General features: G+C 37.3%; 1 protein-coding gene across 1 annotated transcript; it reads left to right on the top strand.

Annotated features, from left to right (window-relative positions):
* Positions 1–5,227: 5,227 nt before the first annotated feature.
* Positions 5,228–8,507, top strand: LOC112047491 (gremlin-1-like). Its single transcript, XM_024084621.2, is given in 3 exon segments — positions 5,228–5,442; positions 5,445–5,497; positions 5,605–8,507. Coding segments are annotated over 3 exon segments (852 nt in total). The 5' UTR covers positions 5,228–5,309; the 3' UTR covers positions 6,271–8,507.
* The last annotated feature ends 7,613 nt before the right edge of the window (positions 8,508–16,120 follow it).

The following is a 16,120-nucleotide window of genomic DNA, read 5'->3' as shown; positions in this document are numbered from 1 at the left end:
TCTTTATTACATTACTAGCTGACGCCGCGCAGTTTCACCCGCGTGGTTCCCGTTACTGGGATACGGGGATAATATATAGCCTATAGCCTTCCTCGATAAATGGGCTATCTAACACTGAAAGAATTTTTAAATCGGACCAGTAGTTCCTGAGATTAGCGCGTTCAATCAAACAAACAAACTCTTCAGCTTTATAATATTAGTATAGATTAGGACGCCCGCTACTTCGTCCGCGTGGAATTCAGTTTCTTAGAAATCCAGCGAGAACTATGGATTTTTCCGAGATGAAAAATTACCAGTCTGTTAATACAGAGTAAAATCTATTTCCATTCCAAATTTCAGCCAAATCACTTCAGTAGCCGCAGCGTAAAGGAGGAACAGACATACACACAAAATTTCGCCCTTATTGATGATTTATCTTATATCTTATATCTATAATGTTTTAAAATATCTCAAATACCACATATTATTATCTTGTGCACTAATTCTTAGAACGGTCGGCCTCTGTGTACTTTGTTAGGAAATTTTATTATACGTAGGTAGTACAGGCCCACGGAACGGAATTATCTACAGGTTGTTTCGAAATCGAAATTTTGTATAGCCTTTAATTGGATTCACATTAACTACAGTTATCAATTATAATAACCGACTGTCGTAATATTGTCAAATTAAGCATTCATAGCGAATATTACCAATTTACGAGTAAACCCCTCAATAACCTAGAACGCGCGTAAATAATATCAGTTAAATACTGTGGAGGCGTGTACATAAAAAATGTTATTATCAATCAGGAGACTAAGTTAAAGGGGGTGATAAGAAGTGTTCATAAAAAATCATGTAATCGAAATCAATGCTAAAAAAAGATGTCGTCATTAGGTACTTTTTAACCGACTTCAAAGAGAAGTTCACAATTTGACCGGTATGTTTTTTTATGTATGTACACCGATAACTCGAAGACGCCTGGATCGGTTTAAAAAATTCTTTTTTGTATACGAAGTTTTAAAATTTCGACTTTGATAAATAAATCTAATGATGTTGAATTTATTAATTTTAATAAATTCAACATCATTATTTTATTAGCTCTTAGCGTCAGATTATAATTTCTGTAATTCTAAGGGGTTGGAGGTTTTAATCCTACTATGGATTTCCATTGCGGACTTACCCGTATTAACCCCTTTCATAAATAAAAATACATATAAATAACTTATTCATAAAGAAAATTTCAAGTTGAATTAAAAAGGTTTCACTTTTATGAAATTAATTTTATTATACACGCAGGATTAGTTCCATTTATTATCTACCAAACTTTAATGATTTTCGAACATCCTGTAGACAACGTAGGTGATGTAGACGGCACGTCGCTAAGGGTCGCTTTGACGGTTTTTTTTAACAGATCGTGGACAAAACCGCCATGAATGGAAGCCTGATGAATGAAATTCCAACGTCGCTTAAGCGCCTCAGAAAAAATAGGCGATTGAATGAACTTCCTCCGTCCGTGGAATGTGTTGCGTTATACCTCAGAAGGTTGACGTTGTTTTTTTTTAAATCGACATATTTTTAAGAATATTGGGAACTAACAGACGCCCTGCGGTTTCTCCCGAGTAGTTCTTGTTGGAAATAGATTTTACTCTGCATTAACACATAGGCTACTTCTTATCTCGGAAAAATCCAAGGCTCCCGAGGGATTTGTGTAAAACTTAATTCCACGCAGACGAAGTCGCGGGCGTCCGCTAGTACTGGTATAAAATATAGCCTGCCTAAATATTGCCTGGTCAAAGTGAAAATTGTAATGGTGAAAGAATTTTTAAAATCAGTTTCGTAGTTAAGGTATGAAAGCATAACAAATAAACTTACATGCGCATTCATAATATTAGTTTCATTTTGACATCATTTGACAATTGCCCAAGACCATTAACTTTGCGACTTGGCAGTAGGTAATAAACCCCCATTCACTATCATCATCATCATCATTATCAGCCGATAGACGTCCACTGCTGGACAAAGGCCTCTTGCATAGACGTCCAACCACAACGGTCTCGAGCCGCCAGCATCCAGCGGCTCCCTGCTAACCGCTTTATATCCTCGGTCCACCTAGTGGGGGGCGATCAACACTGCGCATTTCGGCGCGGGGTCGCCATTTCAGCACCCTGGGACCCCAACGTCCATCGACTCTTCGAACTATGTGGTCTGCCCATTTCCACTTCAGCTTCGCGACTCGCTGAGCTATTTCACTATACGCTTTAAGAGTATCTGTTTAACTTGGGTACTTTAGATTGCTTCGGTAGTATGAAAGCATTTATAATCCCACAGCAAACAATCTTGCTAAGTATTTATCTAAAGATAAGTATCTCCCATACCGATAAAGGGCAATAAAAATAAATAATGTTAATTAAATCTAGTTCGATGTAAAAAAAACGGGCGCGTTAATAAAGTATAATCGTAAACCAATAACTTAGCCTCGTAATAACTGGCTATATATTTATTTATGCGTATTTATATGAATGTAACATAAAGGCGGTAAAGATAAAAGATTCTGTTTATAGTCACCACAAATGTGAATCTATTGTTATACGTACAAGTATGTAAAGTCTAAAACATCAGTGAAAAATTGCGAGTCCTCTTTGTAAGTATTTTTATAACAGATAAGATGACCCATCTGCTCTTAAATTGAAATTCGTGGTCTATAATCATTAGGTATCATGTGAGAGCCGTGATAGCCCAGTGGATATGATCTCTGCCTATTCCGGAGGGTGTGGGTTCGAATCCGGTCCGTAGCGTGCATCTCCAACTTTTCAGTTGTGTGCAAATTAAATATCACGTGTCAAGCGGTGAAGGAAAAACATCGTGAGGCAACCTGCATACCAGATAATTTTCTTAATTCTCTGCATGTGTGAAGTCTGCAATACGCATTGCGACAGCGTGGTGTATTATTGGCCTAACCCCATTATTATGAGAGCCTCATTATGAGAGGAGACTCGAGCTCAGCAGTGAGCCGAATATGGGTCATCATTATCATCATCATCATCATTATTAACAGCCGATGGACGTTCGCCGCTGGACATGAACCTCTTGCATCGGGTTACAAACTCCACGGTATCGAGCTTCCACCGGTTTGGAAAACAGGTTCTGCTGAGAAGAACACACAGCAATGCTGATTAGCAGGAGACATGACCTTGGCGGTAGTGCTTACCTAGATAAGATCTGTCACAAAAAGCTTTATTTACTACTACCAAAATTACCTTGCCGGAAGACTCGTCATTTGGGTTTGAAAGTTTTATTTAAAGAATAATAGCGGTCTCCGTGGTATAGTGGTATGCGCAATGGATTAGAAGACGGAGGTTCTGGGTTCGAACCCCGGCTGAGCCGATTGAGGTTTTCTTAATTTATTCAGGTCTGGCTGGTGGGGCTTTGGTTGTGGCTAGTTACCGGCGAAGACGTAGCGCCAAGCGATTTATCGTACCGGTACAATGTCGTGTAGAAACCATAAAGGGTGTGGATTTTCATCCTTCTCCTGACAAATTAGCCCGCTCCCATCTTAGATTGCATCATCACTTGCCATCAGGTGAGATTGTAGTAAAGGGCTAACTTGTAAAGAATAAAAAAAAAAATGTAGTATAGTGTTTTAATAATACACGCGAAGGCTAATAGGAATTTAAAAATTCATGTCAACCTTTAAAATTATAATAAACTAAAATAACTTGTAACAAGATTCTTTCAACAGTGTTACATAATATTGTTATTATGCCCATTTTATCACGTAAACTGCTATAGTGGTTAGTTAAAAACTCGATTGTGGCGCTCCCACACAGCGCCCACGTTTCGCAGAAGGCTTCGGATGGCCCGTACAGTTTCTATGGGCTTTGTGGGAAGCACAAATGGGCGGAAACGTGTACATTTTGGAGAATGGAGTCTGGTGTTTGCACCATCTGCCGCGGCGCCTGCGTGAGGGACGTCGCTCATGCGCCGGCGCCCGGCGATAGGTGAGAAAATATCTCCGACTTCCCTGTCATAGAATAGCTTGTGGACAGATGTATAAGTAAATCATACCTAATTTTTGTGAGCCTCTGTGAGACATTATTTTAAACATAAGCGACGAAGAATCAAATTAATTCAAGATTAAGTAATCAATTCTATAAATAGTTTTTAGTAGGATTTTTTATAAATTAATTCAAGATTAAGTAATCAATTCTATAAATAGTTTTTAGTAGGATTTTTTATTATGATTGGTTGTACTCCACAGTAACTAGAAATAGTAATCGTAACAGTTGTAGACTAGGTACACCAATAAAATTACTTGTAAAGTGCAACTTTTTATTTGTAAATTTATCTAACTTATAGATAAGTTTTAAGTTTTACACTGGTCGATGCGGAGATATTAACTTAATTATTTATCATTAAGTTAATATCTCCGCATTAAGAATTGTTAGATAAAAAACGATGTACATTCAATACAATCAAAATTAAAATTTAAAAAATTTGTCTTCGACGAGCACTGAATCTGACGAACACGTAAATGGGGTGTTTAGATACAATACGTAAGTAAATAACTCCTAGTACAAAATTAAAACTAAGTTATGAAAATGATTCTATTACTTAATACCTTGTTAGTGTAATTTAATTTCTGAATGATTATCAATTACTAGTTCGAACTTATACCTACTACTAAATATTTTTTTACTTTATTACTAAACTAGACTGTATTATTATAATTGTTCTAAATAAATGTTGCAGTTCATTCCATTTTTAACTACTTTTCTAAACAGCTACCAGCGGCGAAGAGTCCATATAGGCCAATTCCCGTCGGGTTACCTTTTACAAATCCATACATACACATTCATTATTGTAATGAATAGTTATGTATGAATGGATGAGAAACCGGAGTTTGTATCAAGCGGTATGAATTTCCTTTTCTATGGGATGGCTTACCTTCGTCAAAATTCCATTTTTCATCACTGGGGTACTATGTTCAGTAAAAAATAATTAGTATTTTACTAGCACAAAGCTAAAAACGAGTATTGTATTTAAAACACAAAGTACATAAAAAAAAATTCAATTTGAAGAATTGTGTCTATTCACAAATGACTCATATTTGCCTACGATAATTTACTCAGTTAAGTCTCAGCTTTTCGGATGTAATCTTTTTCTTATCAGGAGACAATAGATATGATGTTGTTTGCAAACAAGGCGCCTTACATTATCACGGCAAACAACAATAAACAGGTTTGACAGTATTATTTCCTAATCTAAACGAGTAATCCAAAACACATGTGCAAAGTGTCGCGTCTGTGATTAGAGCTTATAGTAACGGTTCTATGGCGGAGGCGCGGTGCGTGACTCATCTCGGCTCGTTCATTGAGCACTGGTCCATTGAGAGGCGCTCACGCTCATTACAGCAGACAGCTCCGCCGGCCGGGCCTGCGCACACGCATACAGCGCTGCGAACCGACCGCTACACCAACGCACTACCTACGTTATGTTGCCTCTCTTCTCCCGATACAATGTAAGTTAATAAACCTACGACTTCCCATCCAAACATAGCCTGCAGCGTTTATATTGCGCCAGGTATTTGTGCATATATTTACTCACAAGTGTTTTACTCTATTACAGATGGAGAGCTTTTCGAAATCGTGCATCTGGCTTGTTGCAGCGGCACTTTTGGCCGCGTGCGGCGTGAGTGCTGGCGTCGGAAGTAAAAGGCCGTTTACGCCTACCGATTCGATCTTAGACATCATCGATACGGAGCAAGTCGAAAAGATGCTCGCGGCGCGACGACGGGCGGAGGAAGCGACGGCGTCACCGACGTCCTACCTGCAGAGAAACGAACTCGGCGAGGGCAGCTCCGAAACCATGGTCGTCTCCGCACCCGACCAGGAAGACGTCACCGACATGCCCAAAGGTGCAGCCTTCAGGAACATCCTCAAGTCCTCGAAGAACGCATTGATCGTGACTAAAAAGGAATACCTTAAAGAAGACTGGTGTAAAACGGAGAAGTTGATACAGAAAATCCGCGAACCCGGATGCTTACAGGCGACAGTGATAAACAATTTTTGTTACGGACAGTGCAACTCGTTTTATATTCCGAAAGGTCCGCGGCGTCGGGAAGGAAACGACGAACGGCCTCCGCCCGCGTTTAAGTCGTGCTCATTTTGCAAACCGAAAAAGTTCACCTGGATTACCGTCACGCTTCGTTGTCCGGGACAGAACCCGCCGTTCAGGCGCAAGCGTTTGCAAAAGATCAAGCAGTGCAAGTGTCTCCCGGTGGGCGTGAACTGATGCTAGCTCACGACAGACCCTCCTCACAGAGGCGGATAATCCGTCCAGCTCAATCGGTGGATCGCATCCGAAGTATGTGCTGAGCGCGCAAAGGTTCGAAGCTGAAAAAGGGAAGGATACAGAAGAATGCAAACATAAAGTGTGACGTAAGGCGATTTGTAATGACATTGTTACCTGATGTTTTGATTAGTAATTGTGGCCTGCTTATCGGGGCGAGTTCGAAGCGAACTGTTGGACATTTTATTCGGATCGCGTGCTCTCATACGTCAATAGAGATGACGTAATGTGATGCAGTGTAATAACTTGTTATAGAGCTGCTTCTACTGCAAGCTGTGAAGCAAAAGCTTTAATTGTCTGTAGTGATATTGATTAGTCGGTTGACGTTAGAAAACCAGTGACAGGTGACCTTGCGATCGTTGAAGGATATTGGATTATTTAGTACAAACGTTCGTTGGAAAAATCTGTGCTCGTTGCGTAATAATTGACGGAAAATTAAGTGTTTGCTCCGCAGTTAACGAAGAATCTACACGTTTTCAAACGCTACAGAATAAGTGTGATATTAGTTGTAGAATAACAATCATAAGTTGATTGCACTGAACGAACGCAAGTTTACGTTATTTATTTTAATATAATTTAATCATAATATTATATAGTAGTATGTAGAGACCACAATACGCTTATTTGAAATAATTTAATGATAATAATTCACCTTAATACATGTAGGAGATACAGAGTAAATGTAAATGAGTAAATTACTTAGTATGAGTTAACGATAATTCAAATAATATGATCTCTGTTTGCTCTCCAGTCTTCGCATTTGTGTATTTAATAACAATTAATGTTATATGTTGTGTTGCACGATGTTTGACAAGTGTAAAACATATCTTGTCAGAGATATCGTACAAACCTCATCAATTACCTATTGTTACGAGTCTTTCACCTCAAAACGCCTTTTTGAGGTTTTTGAAATCACTCAAAATATAAATCATAGGTTTATGTCTTGAAGATGGTGCATATAAACTAATTATTTACCTTAAGCTTCAAATTGGCATGTACATTGTTTTTAACCGACTTCAAAAAAAGGAGGAGGTTTCTCAATTCGACCGTATATATTTTTTTCCTGTCTGTAATACCTGACTGCTTGTGCATTTCTTCATCTTCATCTATTTATAAATCTTTACTTATTTCTGGATATAAATATTTATCTGAATTAGCAAAACTGAGTAGATCAATATCTTCATCTTAAAATTCAGGTAAAAAGGTCAGTATCACAATGTAAAGAAAATATGCTTTTATTCATTAACTATTTATGTGAACAATTATTTATTACAATAACGATACGAATAACTGCAGTTGTCACTTGTTTTTTATACCGGTACTAGGTACTTAGTATGTATCAGACATATTGCACATAATTCAATTAGGTATTCATTATGAGTATCTGCACGTATAAGACTTTAGTATATTCATCTTCATCATCACTTCAGCCGATAGACGTCCACTGCAGGATATAGGCCTTTTGAAGGGACTTTCAAATCATGATCCTGAGCTGCCATATACTGCGACTCGTTTAATGTCCTCAGTCCCCCTGATGGGGGTCGACCAACACTGCGCTTTTCGGTGCGTGGTCATCCTTCTAATATCTTGGGATCCCAAAGTCCATGGGCTCTTCAAACTATGAGCGCCAGGTACCTATTACCTAAGATTAAATGTGGCTAAACAATATCATCCATTACCTTTAGCTTTTCTAAAAACTTCTGTCGAAGCACTAACCTATGACAATCCCTAGTAATTTTTTTTACACATTCTTGGAAATGCCTGTATGTTTGTACGATGTTTTTCCTGAAAATTTATATGTATTTTTTTTAAAAATCCTAATACATATATGATATAACGTTAGATAAAGTTTGAGTCAAAAAACAAGCATTATTATCTTCGTCAGTTTCTTATAATATTATTTTTACTTCTTTCTTTATACTGTCCTCGATCCACCTAGCGGGGGTCGATCTATAATACATACAATATAATGCAATAATGTGAATGTACGAGTAGGTTCTCTTGCCATTATGTGAACCTTATAAAATGTACAAGGAAATGTTATGTTTTACTTAACAAAATGCATAATATAATAATGCCCATGTTTGATACTGTAATAAATGTTTTACCACACACGCCTGTTAATTAAACATGTAGGTGTTTATGTAATGTTGATATTAAATTACATAATTTGATCATTACACTTTGATGTTTATTTTCATCCGTTTAATTCCTTATGCCTCATTCGCACGAGAGTTAAAAAAGCTGCACAAAAATTACTCGTCGTGTTTTAAAAACGCTGTCGTGTTAATACTTGGGAATGCATTTGTTGTATTTGAACGCTTTTTAATGTCCGTTTAAAAACTCTCGTGCGAATGAGATCTTAAAATATACCGGCTGTAGAACAATCAACGTAGAAACAGCAGTTTACTTTGTGGACAAGTTTAGGTCATTCTTCAGTTGCATTCCTGACGACTGACTCTTTTAACTACTATTACCATATCTAGATAATAACAGTTGAAATTGAAAACAGTACAGATTTCGTGAAAATACAGGTTAAACGCTAACTTAAGATCTAATTTTTCCGTTACGTCCTTAGTTTTGTTTACGTCTTAACTTTCCGTTAAGTAGCAATCGTTGCTTTCCGTTAAAAATTATTACCATGGAGAACTTGACTTCAGTCTTACCTGATGGTAAGTGATGGTGCAAACTAAGATGGAAGCGGGCTAAATTGCTAGGCGTAGGATGAAAATTCACACCTATTTCGGTTTCTACACGACATCGTACCGGAACACTAAATCGCTTGGCGGTACGTCTTTGTCGGTAGGGTGATAACTAGCCACGGCCAAATCCTCCCACCAGCCAGACCTGGACTAATAACGAAAACCTTAATCGGCCTAGCCGGGGATCGAACCCAGGACCTCCCTCTTGTAATTCCACCGCACATGCGGCGCCAAGGAGGCTGTCTTCTTCCTCCCGATCGAATTTTTGACCACGACACTCTCTGAAGCACGGGTTATTCCTACTAACACCGCAGAATACCTGCAAGTTGTTGAGAAGGTCCAACTTTCAGCTGCTATTAAGATTCATCTTGCCTGACCCGGGATTGGAACCCTGTTCCTCATTTTCTGTAGCTGAACCAATGAGGCAGTGTACTATGTAGCTAGAATAGTGTCTAATGACGCTAATTCTGTTACGCACTGCACCCGATACAAATACTTTCCCAAGTATATTTCATTCATTTATTCATTCACTAGCTGACGCCGCGCGGTTTCACCCGCGTGGTTCCCGTTCCCGTAGGAATAAAGGGATTATATATAGCCTATAGCCTTCCTCGATAAATGGGCTATCTAACACTGAAAAAAAATTTCAAATCGGACCAGTAGTTCCAGAGATTAGCGCGTTCAATCAAACAAACAAACTCTTCAGCTTTATTATATTAGTATAGATTCATTATTTTCTGACGAGTTAAGCAAGCTGAACTAATAAAGATTGTTTCTAAAGTCTGTAGTATTAAAAATGAAAAAAGTATTGACCAATAATCATTTTTCCTGTCATCTAATGTACCAAATCTAATAAGTACCCCATGACGCATTAGTAGCTGCAAATTTAGCACCCCGGACTTCGATACTATTATTATTATATTAGATTAATTACAATTCTATGCATTTTTCTATTATCATAGCTGATGATGTCATTGTGGTGATGCAGTCTGTAATGCTAGCCACTCACCATCCAATAAGCCCTCATGCCTGCAGCGCTAACGGTTTGACGTCCGATAAAACTGATCGTGTGTTGGTCTCGATAGGCATAATGTCATGCACATCGCGAACAACATACGATCAGTTATTTCTGGCAGTCATGCGCTGCAAGCATGTGAGCTTACTTGATCGTCAGTGGCTGACTTTATATAGAGCAAATTCTACCTTCGGTACAGTATATGTACTGTGAAATGTGAATATTTATTACAATGACGCAATTCGATCAAACAGTTCACCAATAATAATTATTATTCAAGTTCCGTTGCAATACACCAATACGTTGTCACTATCAATTATATTTCTTTTTGTGGGTATTATGTCATCGGTTTTTGTGCAGAATTTAGATAAAGTGAGATAAGTCACAGATTTTTAGATACATAAAGTAATTGTTGAGGTAGATGCCGATATAAAATATCAATTATTATCATTAGAGTTTTAATTGAAAAAAAAGCCATGATTAGAGCCGTAATAGGGCTCATTACTGACTCGAGTCTCCTCTCAGAATGAGAGGGGCTAGGCCAATAGTCCACCACGCTGGCCCAATGCGGATTCGCAGACTTCACACACGCAGAGAATTATGAAAATTCTCTGATAAGCAGGTTTCCTCACGATGTTTTTCCTTCGCCGTTTGAGACACGTGATATTTAATTTCTTAATATGCACACAACGAAATATCCACTGGGCTATCATGGCTCCCGTAACTACTAGATATAGTGTAGTAGATATAGTGAGAATACGGAAATATAATACAGCTTATAATACTCAGTGAAGTTGCTTATTGGTAATATAATGTTTAAAATAGGTCTAATAGTTTTGAAGCCTACTCGTAACAAACAAATAAACAAAAAATCTCCTTATAATGTTACACCGGCATACTATATTTCCTATTATGTACTTACTTTGTAATTAAAAAAAAATCTGTTGCTGCAACTTAATACTATTACCATACTAACTCGATACTAATTATAGTTATTGATGTATCTACACATCCAATACTGTATTGGATCACCGGATTATTGAGTTCGGATATGTGAAGTTCTTGTATAAATATTTCCATTAATATCTCTTAAATTGTATGATCTATAATTATTATGTGCCACAACTTGAACCAAATACTTATTAAATTACCAAATATTTTTTCTCACCTGATGGTAAGTAAGTTTTTAGCGCAATAAATTATAAAAAATAAAGAAGTTTCGAAGTACGCCTGTCATGCCTTTGCAAGTTCGTGTCATCACAATATTATCACTGTACAATGTAATACAGATGAAAGGAACAAGTTGTGTTTGGATAATTAAGAATCGTTAGCATCTTAGCTATCAACAAGACCGAGACTTATAGTCGAAGAGACAACGTGTGAATTTGTTTTTATTTTGTGTAACCAAATCAATTACTTTGTATGATTTATCCGTGCCTTGATAACTCAGTGGATATGACCTCTGCCTTTAATTCGGAGGGCGTCGGTTTGAATACGGTCCGAGGCATGCTCCTCCAACTTTTCAGTTATGTGCATTTTAAGAAATTAATATCACGTGTCTCAAATCTTGAAGGAAAAACATCGTGAGGAAACCTGCATACCTGAGAATTTTCTTAATTGTCATCGTGTGTGAAGTCTGCCAATCCAGCGTGGTGTACTATTAGCCTAATCCCTCTTATTCTGAGAGGAGACTCGTGCTCAACAGTTAATCGAATATGGGTTGATGATGATGATGTATGGATAAAGCATCCATATTTTTCTCACATTTATTTATGTAATTTTTTTAACAATTAACACGTTCGCTGCGGCTCTGATTTTTCTGTACTTTCCTCTGGTGTAGTACGAGGTTTTTTGACCTCATACTAAGACTTTGTGGTGGCACGAGGTCAATCGACTTCGTAACTCTTGAAGACGCTAGGTGTCCGAGGTCAATTGACCTCGTACCGCAACGAACGTGTTGTTAATAAAATACAAAAAAAGTTTAATAAATGATATATCAGTAGGTAACTTTGGTTTTTCTGCAAAGATAGAAAACGTTTTGTTTCTTACATGAGTATAAAGCTGCACTGCTTGGATTATAAAGCCGCCTACTCATCAGCGATTGTTTTCAACGTGGGAGTAACTTTAAACATACAGGTACGTAAATTATCTGCAAGCGTTCTGTATACGTAAAGCAATACTCCCACTTTTACTATAAGATGTATGTTGAACATATTAATTTACTAGCGGACGCTCGCTTTCACATTGGCTTAGTGGTTAGCTGTGCAGTTACGGGTTCTAATCCTTGATAGGGTTTTTTTTTTATTCTTTACAAGTTAGCCCTTGACTACAATCTCACCTGATGGTAAGTTATGATGCAGTCTAAGATGGAAGCGGGCTAACTTGTTAGAAGAAGGATGAAAATTCACACTCCTTTCGGTTTCTACTCGACATCGGAACGGAACGCTTAATCGCTTGGCGGTACGTCTTTGCCGGTAGGGTGGTAACAATAGCCACGGCCGAAGCCTCCCACCAGCCAGACCTGGACCAATTAAGAAAATCTCAATCTGCCGAACTGGGGATCTAACCCAGGACCTTCGTTTTGTAAATCCACCGCGTATACCACTGCGCCACGGAGGCTGTCGGGCGTTTCGTGTTAACTAGGGTTAAGAAATAATGAGTTTTTCTTTAGTCTAAGAAATTATGAGTTCAATTTTCAACTTGGAGTTGGGAAACCGAACGGTCGCGGTCATTATCATTAACGTGTAAATGCAAAGAATGGGGATGATGACTAGGTTTGAATATATTGATTTTTATGATACATTCGGGTAAATAAAGTCAATGTTAACTAATTTATACATAAAAAGCAAAGATTGTCTAGATATTTGCAAAATAAATGAGATTATAAAATTTCAAAATCTATTAAAAATCTTTTATCGTAATTAGATGAAAATTCATACAGTTTTAGCTTCCTTACATTAAATGTGACATTTTTTAATAAATGAACTATAAACATAAACGCACAAATAACAAAAATATTAGTAATTTTGTTTGACCGCCCATACAAATCTAAGGATCACTACATTACGTACGACGTCATTAGTTCGAGCCATTTTGTATGGGGCGTTTTTCAGGGATCCGCGGCAGCGTCGCAAATCTGACCCTTTAAATCCCTGTAGCTCCGAAAGTAATGATCGCAGATACCCTGTGCCTTTTACAAAATTGCTTTACTATTGGCATACTCTTAATTTATATACAATTTAAAAAACCGTCATCATCCCTATTAGTGGAATCAATAGAGCATTTCTCCTCGGGGTCCTCAGAAACAACTCCGAATGTGGTGTTTTTTTTTCTTAACTTTGTTTTTTGATATTATTTGAAATCCTTTTGGAGTGGAGACGGAATGATTTATATTGTTTATAAAATATATTTGATATTTATTTACTAAATAATTAAAAAAATAAATAATACCGACTTCAAAAACACAAAATTATGCAGGAAACTAACAAGAAAAAGAAAACATTATAATATTTTCGATCTACTGATCACTTTGAAGACGGTGCCAATGGTACAATTAATAAAAACATTACTTTAAAAAAAAAAATCATCAAAATCGGGAGCTATTTCTGAGGACTTCCATACTTAAATATTCTATACAATGTCGAGTTGTGTGTTCAGGAACTGTAAAAATGGGGAGTATACCGCTTAAAACACAAAAAGAATTTTTGAAATCGGTCCAGCTCCAGGCGTCTTTGAGTAATCGGTGTACTTACATACATCAAAAAATAAAAATAAATTATCAGCAAATTGAGAACCTCCTCCTTTTTGAAGTCGGTTAAAAACAGTAAGTACATAAATATATAGTGGTATTAAACACAAAATTGTGCATGAGTGCGTTACGTGGAGTAGCTAAATTCGGATCACTTTTAGCAGTGATTTTGTAGACAAGTAACATATCTATCGTAAAATCATAACTAACAACCCATATTCAGCTTACTATTGAACACGAGTCTTCCTTCAGAATGAGAGAGGTCAGTCCTTGTCTGTCCATCCACCACATGTGGATGGACAGACTTCACACACAATAGATAATTAAGAACTATACAAGTTTTCACGATGTCTTCCTTCATCGTTGTGTAAATATATCTAATAAGTAGTCGTTAACGAATTTAACATTATCACTGTAAGCCTGCCAACCAGCAATTGAGAAGCGTGGTGTGTCAAAGCTCCATAACTCAACTCTTATAAGAAGCGAAACATGCCCTCTAGTGGGGCTTTAAAATGGGCTATTAAAGATGATGATGATGACTTAAATTACTGCCCTATTTATCGTGTAGCCTGCTCGACACTTAATCTCATCTTACCTTATGAGATACTACAGTAAAAGTTTACATTCAACATACAGAATAAATAATGTCCAGATTGAGTCTTTACAAGCAGCACGGTGGAGCCGATAATCCATAAAAAATAAACAAACTTCACGGGTCTCCTTGACATCCGCATATACAAACTTTTTTTATAATTTGTAACACTAACAACAATTACGTAAATTAATATAATAAACAATAATTACTAATAAAAAGTACTCCATCTTATTTCTATAATCTTTTTAAAAAGTTTTTAAAACATTAAAAAATATAAGACGTCATTTTTCTTGAATAATATTGAAAAATACTGATGCGACTCTTCGTGTCGTACTTACTGACTCGAGAATGTATTACTTTTTTAATTTTGTATTTGAAATGGCTATGACACCGTCGTGTTCCGTGCGCTCTATCTGCCTTAATCTTTAATCTGTGATTCAACAGTTTTGATTGTTACTGTCGATATGAACGAGTAACAAGTAAGGCCGCCTACATAACGGCGTTTAACGTGGGCGTCGCGCCGGTATACAGGTTCATATCTTGCGTATGATTTCAAAGCATTTCGTATTGACCAATTCGTTAAGTTTCCTTTTTTTAGAGAGCGAGTTGGCGTTTAGTGACGATGCATTTTAAAATGGAACCTACGCTTATTTCATCACCATCACCTAATTTTTAAAGGCACTTAATATTTACAATACGGAGGTCCTGGGTTCGATCCCTAGATGGGCCTATTGAAGTTTTCTTAATTGGTCCAGGTCTGGCCGATGAGAGACTTCAGTCGTGGCCGGTTACCACCCTAGTAACGACGTACCGCTAAGCGAGTTAGCGTTTCGGTACGATGTCGTGTAGAAACCGAAAGGGTTTCTTTCGTTGCGTTTCAAAAGTTTGGATTTGCATTCTCCTTCTTACAAGTTAGCCGCTTCCATCTTAGATTACATTATCATCATCAGGTGAGATTGTAATCAAGGGCTAACTTGTCAAGAAAAAATAAGTAGAAGATCTCTCTGGCGCTGTTGGTAGTGTTGTGGTTCTCAACATAGAGCTCAGGAGGTTCGATTCCCAACTCAGCGCAGGGTCAGATTAGGATTTTATAATTTCGAAAACTAGAAAAATGTATAGGAAAAATCATTCCCAGGGCTACAGGGGCTGGTTTGGTAGTAGGAATCGGCTGTGGCTAGTTACCACCCTACCGGTAAAGTCGTAACGCCAAGCGATTAGCGTAGAAACCTAGATGGGTAGTTCACTTACCATCAGGTGAGATTGCAGTCAAGGGCAAACTTATAATAGAATAACCTTTTTAAGATAAAAAACCGGACAAGTGCGAGTTGAACTCGTGTGACGATGGTTCCGAACGTTGTACCTAAATATACATATAATTTTCGGCCTTATTTGTTTCGTTAAATATTATTATCTAAAGCTAAACCTAAAATTATCCATTATGTACCTCGGTGTACCATTCAATTAATGAGTCACCACATCGTTTTTCACTTTTTTCGTTTTAGTGATCATATTAAATAATTATTTCAAGGAAATATCCTTCCCTGTACCACTTTACATCAAATCGTAAATGTTTTTTAAATTCTACGACCATCTAACATGATTATTTCAACTGAATTGCGAAAATACTAGTTTTTCGTTCGTTAAAATAAAGTTAAGTACTATCAGTTACTATCACGACTTTTACTTAAATGACGACAAACATATTATTTCGTTGAAAATACAATATTCGATGA

The sequence above is a fragment of the Bicyclus anynana genome, chromosome 9, assembly GCF_947172395.1.
Source record: "Bicyclus anynana chromosome 9, ilBicAnyn1.1, whole genome shotgun sequence".
Lineage (NCBI taxonomy): Eukaryota > Metazoa > Arthropoda > Insecta > Lepidoptera > Nymphalidae > Bicyclus > Bicyclus anynana.
This window is presented reverse-complemented; position numbering and strand designations above follow the sequence as displayed.